General features: G+C 54.8%; 4 protein-coding genes across 4 annotated transcripts in view; 3 read left to right on the plus strand and 1 right to left on the minus strand.

Moving 5' to 3' along the window:
• Nucleotides 1-72: 72 nt before the first annotated feature.
• Nucleotides 73-743, plus strand: H257_12630 (hypothetical protein; the record flags this gene model as incomplete). The annotated part of the gene is made up of 4 exons (XM_009839920.1): nt 73-79; nt 117-227; nt 278-483; nt 534-743. 4 exons carry the CDS (start codon nt 73-75, stop codon nt 741-743), a joined length of 534 nt encoding a protein of 177 aa, XP_009838222.1.
• Nucleotides 639-5207, minus strand: H257_12631 (hypothetical protein). Its single transcript, XM_009839921.1, has 5 exons — nt 5080-5207; nt 1440-5017; nt 1243-1376; nt 1021-1164; nt 639-894 (listed from the first exon to the last, which is right to left on the minus strand). Exons 1-5 carry the CDS (start codon nt 5186-5188, stop codon nt 813-815), a joined length of 4047 nt encoding a protein of 1348 aa, XP_009838223.1. The 5' UTR covers nt 5189-5207; the 3' UTR covers nt 639-812.
• Nucleotides 5208-5323: 116 nt separating this feature from the next.
• Nucleotides 5324-5719, plus strand: H257_12632 (hypothetical protein; the record flags this gene model as incomplete). The annotated part of the gene is made up of 1 exon (XM_009839922.1): nt 5324-5719. One exon carries the CDS (start codon nt 5324-5326, stop codon nt 5717-5719), a length of 396 nt encoding a protein of 131 aa, XP_009838224.1.
• A 74-nt stretch (nt 5720-5793) lies between these two features.
• The window catches only part of H257_12633 (hypothetical protein), a gene marked incomplete at both ends in the record, with an annotated part of 4368 nt that continues 2921 nt past the window's right edge, over nt 5794-7240 (plus strand). The window contains one exon of the mRNA XM_009839923.1: nt 5794-7232. Coding sequence (XP_009838225.1) covers nt 5794-7232 — 1439 coding nt within the window. The remainder of the gene's footprint in view (nt 7233-7240) is intronic.

Genomic DNA, 7240 nt, shown 5'->3' on the forward strand with positions numbered 1-7240 from the left:
ACTGGGATACCAAGGTACTCTTTTACATAAATGTACAAGTACTTGTTGCGCAATGCGGATATACTAATGAGTATGTCAGGTCGGAGATGGGGATTGTGGGCTCACGTTGGCCGCAGGTGCCAAGGCCATTCAGCACGATCTGGCGACGTACCCGTTGAACATTCCGTCCAAAACACTCTTGGCGGTGGCTAGTAGCGTTGCCAACGCCATTGGCGGCACCTCCGGAGGTTCTGCTTACTGCACGTACAAGTATCGTTAGTTGTTGTGATCTGCGTAGTGCTCTACACAATCTTCTTCACGGCAGCTGGAGCTACCATGGCCACCTATGACCACGGGCAAGAACTTGTCCAGACCAACAAAGCTTCAGCTTGGGTGGAGAGCTTTGCGTCTGGCGTGGTGGCAATCCAGAAGTATGGCGGCGCCACTGAAGGGTCCCGTACAATGCTGGACGCGATGCTGCCGGCCCTTCGCACTGCCCAGCAAGTAAGCGCTCAAAACACAAGTGACAAGCACGTGATAAAACTCGTGAATAGACGAATTGGTCGACACAGTTGGACGGGGTGGCGGCGGTTGCTAAGGCGGCAAGTGCCGGCGCGGACGCCACCAAGCGGATTGCGGCGCACGATGCGTTTGGACGTACGAGTTATGTTGGTGAAGAGGCTGTCAAGAACATCCCGGACCCTGGAGCCATGGCGGTTGCGGTTTGGATTCAAGCGCTCGTACCACACTTGCAAACGGAATAAAGTAGGTCGGTACTTATATTACCAAATATATGCACCAATCTTGGGGGGTGCTCTGGTGATATCTTGACGCTAAATGTCATTGGTGGGACGATACACAAAGTCGCTGCTCCATGGCCGCTTGTCGATTTTGCTTACAAAGTACCGTGGCGCACTACACATGTATATTATATATGGCCACGTGGACTCGGGATTTGTCACACAAGAACAGGCATATTATACATTTATATGATATATAATATATATATATATATATATATATAATATTGGGTTTTCTTACATTTCTTCACGACTGACGGTCCACAAGTATTCTGGACGCGACCCGCCAAGCATTTGCGATCGGTTCAACATTTGCACAAACTCTTCGTCGTGCGTGATGCAAATGAGTTGGAAATTCTGCTGCTTTTCTCGGGCAATCAAAATGCTACATAAAGCTCCGTTCGTCATCATATTCCCTCGAGATATGTATCCTAAACACAAGTTTAGCAATATCCACACGTACTCTGAGATGGCTTGGGCGAGTCCTAACTTGTTGGCAGAGTCCAAATTGGTCGTGGGTTCGTCCAGGGCCAAGATCCCGCAATTCAAGCAGAACGTTTCTGCCAACGCCAGTCGAATGACCAGGCCGGCCAACACCTACATCATCAGACACCGTGCATGCTACTGACACTAGCGTTCAAAAGTACATGTGGACACTACCTTTTGTCCGGCACTGCACCGCCCTCGCATGTCCAGCACGGCGCTGTCCTTGCGCATCACGACCCGGTAGTTGTACGAACGCTTGGAATTGGAATCGCCGCTTTCGTGGCCACTGACGATCTCAATCGTGTCGATGTCTTGGCCGCGGTACGTGATTTGCCACAAACTTCGAATGATGGCGTTGATTTCTTCAATCTTTTGCGAATGAAACTGCATCAACGACATGTCCAGCGCCTTGTAGTACTTGTCCAAGTCGGACACTGCCATCATGGTCGTTTCAAACTCGATAAACTTGTGCCGCTTCTTCTCGTCAATGTTCTTCAGGTCGCGATGGGCCAGCTGCACTTGCACTTCGCGCACGTTTTCCTGCAAATTGTCTTGCTTGCCCGCCAGCTTTGCGCGCTCTTCTTTGGCCGCGTTGAGCGTCTCACTGGCCACTCGGCACGCGTTCTCGGCCTCGGCAACGCTCCGAAACGTGTCCATTTTCCGCTTGAACGCCTCCAGGTCTTCCTTGGCCTTGTCCGCCGCATCGCGCAGCTGGCGGAACTGAATGTTGTCGCGGATTTGGCGCTTAAAGCTCTCGGTTTCCGAGAGCGAGCTACGCGCCCGCGTCTTTTCTGGCTGCAGCATTGCAATGTCTCGTGAAATGCGTTCACTTTGCGCATGGAGCTGCTGTAGCTCTTGGTCGAGCGCGTGTAATTTGGCCTCGTCGTTTTGCTTTTGCATTTCGTCGACTTCTTCGTGCTTGCGTTGGACGAGTTGCAGGTCCTGCTGGCACGACGTGAGCTCTGCGCGCTTGGCGTCGATAGCGTCTTTCAACTGCAGTCGACTGATCTCTCGTTCGTTCACTTTGATTTGCAGCTCCCGTTGAACGCTAGGAACGTCGCGTTGGGCAGTGGCCAGCTCTTCCTGCAGTTTGCGCAACTTGGCTCGAAGCGACTCGCGCTGGTCCTTGGCCTTTTCCAACTGGATGTTGCGCTGGTTCAACTGGTGTTTTTCTTCGCGCACTCTGTGGACTTCGCCTTGTAGACGCATGAGCGCGTCGGAAGCGGCGTGAACTTCGGCTTGTTTCTGCTTGAGCTTGGTCTCGAGGTCTCTGCATTTGGTCTGCATCGATTCCAACGCCTCCTGGGCCATCGACATGGTCGGCGGGTTGCTCCCGAGGCTGTCCGCTAGCCGCGACGCCAAATCGCGCTCCGACGCCGCCACCTTTTTCGCGTCAAATTCCACTTGGTCGTAGCTTTTCTTGAGAGCCTTGAGGAGATCCCATCCTTCCACGACTTGGCTCAGCTTGGCTTCGTTTTGCTGAACCACGAGTCGGGTTTGTGTAAGATCCAGCTCGAGGGCGCGCGACTGCTTGTACAGGTCGTTGAGGACGTCGCTTCTCGCGGGTAAGTCCTTTTGGATGGCTTGGAGGCGGTGCCACGACGGCATGAGCGTTTCCGTCTGCTTCCACACTTCAAATGCTTGCTGCTCGAGTCGTTCCGCCTTGTGAATTTTCTCTTGGTTCTTCGAGTCGTCCATTTTGTCGGCCACGAGCTTGGAGAACACGGCCAACTCGTCGGGGGTCATGCCGCGGTGGCACAGCGGGCAGCAGTGTTCCTTTTCGCCCTTCTTCTTGTACGTTTTCAAGAACATGACGGCATTCTTGCGGCTCACCGTCTTGTCTTTGGCCTCCATGTACATGGTTTCCAGCTGGGCCACGGCCGTCTCGGGCTGCAGCAGCTGGTACGCCGAGAAGATTCGCTGCAGCTCCTGCATCGGTCCTAGCTCCAACTGGTCCAGTTCCTTGCGTAGCTTGGACACGGTGTTTTCTTCTTGCTGTTTCTTGAGATTCAATTCCGTGGCTTGGGCTTCGCAGCGCCGCAACGCATCGTGGCTCTCGTGGATAGTCCGTTTGCAGGTTTCAGCCAGCGCTTCGAGCGTATTCACATCCTGATCTAATGATGCTTCCGTGGGTTGGTGGGGCAAGAGATGCGCAAACTTGGGGTCGGTCAAGTTCTCGTGGACGCCGGCTTTTCGGGCACATACGTCGCGCCTCGAGTGCTCCAGAGCGCTCTCCTCCTTTTCAAAGCCGCGGAGGACGTTGACTTTGTCTTGGGCGATTTTCAAGTCGAACGAGAGCGAGTTGAGCTCCTTGTCGATTGCGACGGTCTCATCGCGAAGGCGCGACGTCGCGTGGCTGTCCTTGGACGCTTGCAGCTTGGCTTCCAACTCGGCCAATTTCGCTTCCAGCTGGGATAATTCTCGCTGGGATGACGTGGATTCGCTGGCGCTTCGTTGGTGGCCTTGGAGAAAGGTTATGACTTTGGCCTCTTCCTTCTGGACGTCGGCCATTTCAGCGTTCTTGTGGTCAATTTGTAGCGTGTATTGGTTTAATTGGGTTTCAAGCTTGTTGATCGTGGAATTCCACTGGTCCTGGACTTTGGTGCTGTCCTGCTCCATGGTTTTGAGCGCGGTCTCTTTGTCCAGCAGCGCTTCTTGAAAGCGGGCCCAGAATTGCCGCTGTTCTTGGCTCGTCGACAGCGACGGAAACGACCCAAACGCGTGCTTGCGGCCCATGTCGCACGCCAATTCGGCGCGGGCTTTGGCGGCCGTTCGCAGCCTTTCGATGGCTTTAAGCAGCAGCCCCTTGTTCACGCGAAGGTTGACGACTTTCTCGTTGATCGTGGCTTGGGTCGTCTGCAGCTGGGATTCTTGGGACTCGATCATTTCCACTTGACGGTTGTTAGTCGCAACGATCACGTCATAGTTGGCCAGCAATTCGGTCAGCTGCGCCGTGGACTCGCTCATCTCCTTGAATTCGGGGTTGACGCGGTAGTTCCGTTGAATCTCCTGGAGCATCGACGCCAACCCGTTGTCCTTTTGAACCAGCTCGGCATGCAACGACCTCGACTCGGCCAAGTCGTGGGTCGCGTCCGCCGCATTTCGCTCGAGGGCGTCGATGTTGTCGGACATGGCGTTTTGGTCCAGCTTGAGGGCTTCGAGCTTGGTTTGACGGACTTCCAGCTGTTCTTCCAGCTCCCGCGCCCGCTTCACTTGCTCGTTGATCACGTCCAAATCGCGCTTGAGATCTTTGCCCTGGCTGGTGCGATCGAGCTTGAGTTTTCGGATGGCCTCCAACGCTTTCGTGTACCGCGCCGACTCGAAAATGTCGTCGAAGCGACTTTTCAGCACCTTACCTTCTTGCAACGGCCAATTTGAGTCCTCTTGATGGCAAAAAATCACACTGTCCAGAACGGCTTTGGACACCCCGAGCAAACTGGGAATGTGCTTGTCCAGATCGCTGCACTTATGGTTCATGCTGACCTTTTCGCCGTGTTCGTTTACCATGCGAATCACCCCATCCATGGCAGCAAAGGTGACGGCATTTTTCTTTTGCTGCAATCGATACGTCCGTTGCACCACCATGGTTTGTCCCGCCCGACTAGTAAAGCGCAAACGCACGCTTCCCTTGACTTCCACGTCACCTCGAATCTTTGGGTCATGGACAAAGGTTTGCCCCGATCGCGCACCAGGAGGGAGCAGTCCCGTGCAGCTGATCTTAAGACACTCGATAATGGTCGTTTTGCCGCAACCTACACATGTGGGACGTAGGATCGTCGTCCTTCTCCATGCCGTTTGTCATACACATACATACCATTCGCGCCAAGGATCACCGTGAGAGGTTGATTGAAGTCGATGGACTCATCGCGCCCAGGACTGAAGCTTCGGATTCCTCGGATCGAGAGTTTGTCGATGGATGACATGTTAGGCGCTGGTGCTCGGATAATTTGGAAAATGCGTTCATTATTTGTGCGCGAAAAACACCCTCTCAAACATGATATGTATTGTGAGAGGAAGATTGTGTCATCCGTCGAAAAGGCGCCGCGGCCGCCATCGACATGCACTTCAAAGGCGGTGCCACGAAATCTCCCCGACACAAGCGAAAGAAGCGCGACGGACGGCGCGCCAACGGGCTTGGCTTGGTGCCGCAATGGGACGCCAACTCCTCGACCGTGCTGTTTCCATCGCTCAAGCGGCCGACTCATATCCCCGTGGAACACATCGCAAGCAAGCCACACAAGCGACATCCAGTTCGACCTCTGCCGGCACAGAGTGACGCCATGACATTCTCGAATCAAGCATCGACTCCACGCACTGTCACGTCGCTGTTTCAGTCGGCGGACGAGGAAGCCACACCTGCCCCAGGAACAACCACCGACAACACGGGTCCCACGAATCCCAGCTGCAGACGACCCAAGCCACGATCAACGAGAAAGTCGTCAACCTTCGCGTGAACAAGGGGCTGCTGCTTAAAGCCATCGAAAGGCTGCGAACGGCCGCCAAAGCCCGCGCCGAATTGGCGTGCGACATGGGCCGCAAGCACGCGTTTGGGTCGTTTCCGTCGCTGTCGACGAGCCAAGAACAGCGGCAATTCTGGGCCCGCTTTCAAGAAGCGCTGCTGGACAAAGAGACCGCGCTCAAAACCATGGAGCAGGACAGCACCAAAGTCCAGGACCAGTGGAATTCCACGATCAACAAGCTTGAAACCCAATTAAACCAATACACGCTACAAATTGACCACAAGAACGCTGAAATGGCCGACGTCCAGAAGGAAGAGGCCAAAGTCATAACCTTTCTCCAAGGCCACCAACGAAGCGCCAGCGAATCCACGTCATCCCAGCGAGAATTATCCCAGCTGGAAGCGAAATTGGCCGAGTTGGAAGCCAAGCTGCAAGCGTCCAAGGACAGCCACGCGACGTCGCGCCTTCGCGATGAGACCGTCGCAATCGACAAGGAGCTCAACTCGCTCTCGTTCGACTTGAAAATCGCCCAAGACAAAGTCAACGTCCTCCGCGGCTTTGAAAAGGAGGAGAGCGCTCTGGAGCACTCGAGGCGCGACGTATGTGCCCGAAAAGCCGGCGTCCACGAGAACTTGACCGACCCCAAGTTTGCGCATCTCTTGCCCCACCAACCCACGGAAGCATCATTAGATCAGGATGTGAATACGCTCGAAGCGCTGGCTGAAACCTGCAAACGGACTATCCACGAGAGCCACGATGCGTTGCGGCGCTGCGAAGCCCAAGCCACGGAATTGAATCTCAAGAAACAGCAAGAAGAAAACACCGTGTCCAAGCTACGCAAGGAACTGGACCAGTTGGAGCTAGGACCGATGCAGGAGCTGCAGCGAATCTTCTCGGCGTACCAGCTGCTGCAGCCCGAGACGGCCGTGGCCCAGCTGGAAACCATGTACATGGAGGCCAAAGACAAGACGGTGAGCCGCAAGAATGCCGTCATGTTCTTGAAAACGTACAAGAAGAAGGGCGAAAAGGAACACTGCTGCCCGCTGTGCCACCGCGGCATGACCCCCGACGAGTTGGCCGTGTTCTCCAAGCTCGTGGCCGACAAAATGGACGACTCGAAGAACCAAGAGAAAATTCACAAGGCGGAACGACTCGAGCAGCAAGCATTTGAAGTGTGGAAGCAGACGGAAACGCTCATGCCGTCGTGGCACCGCCTCCAAGCCATCCAAAAGGACTTACCCGCGAGAAGCGACGTCCTCAACGACCTGTACAAGCAGTCGCGCGCCCTCGAGCTGGATCTTACACAAACCCGACTCGTGGTTCAGCAAAACGAAGCCAAGCTGAGCCAAGTCGTGGAAGGATGGGATCTCCTCAAGGCTCTCAAGAAAAGCTACGACCAAGTGGAATTTGACGCGAAAAAGGTGGCGGCGTCGGAGCGCGATTTGGCGTCGCGGCTAGCGGACAGCCTCGGGAGCAACCCGCCGACCATGTCGATGGCCCAGGAGGCGTTGGAAT

The sequence above is a fragment of the Aphanomyces astaci genome, assembly GCF_000520075.1.
Source record: "Aphanomyces astaci strain APO3 unplaced genomic scaffold supercont1.41, whole genome shotgun sequence".
NCBI lineage: Eukaryota > Oomycota > Saprolegniomycetes > Saprolegniales > Verrucalvaceae > Aphanomyces > Aphanomyces astaci.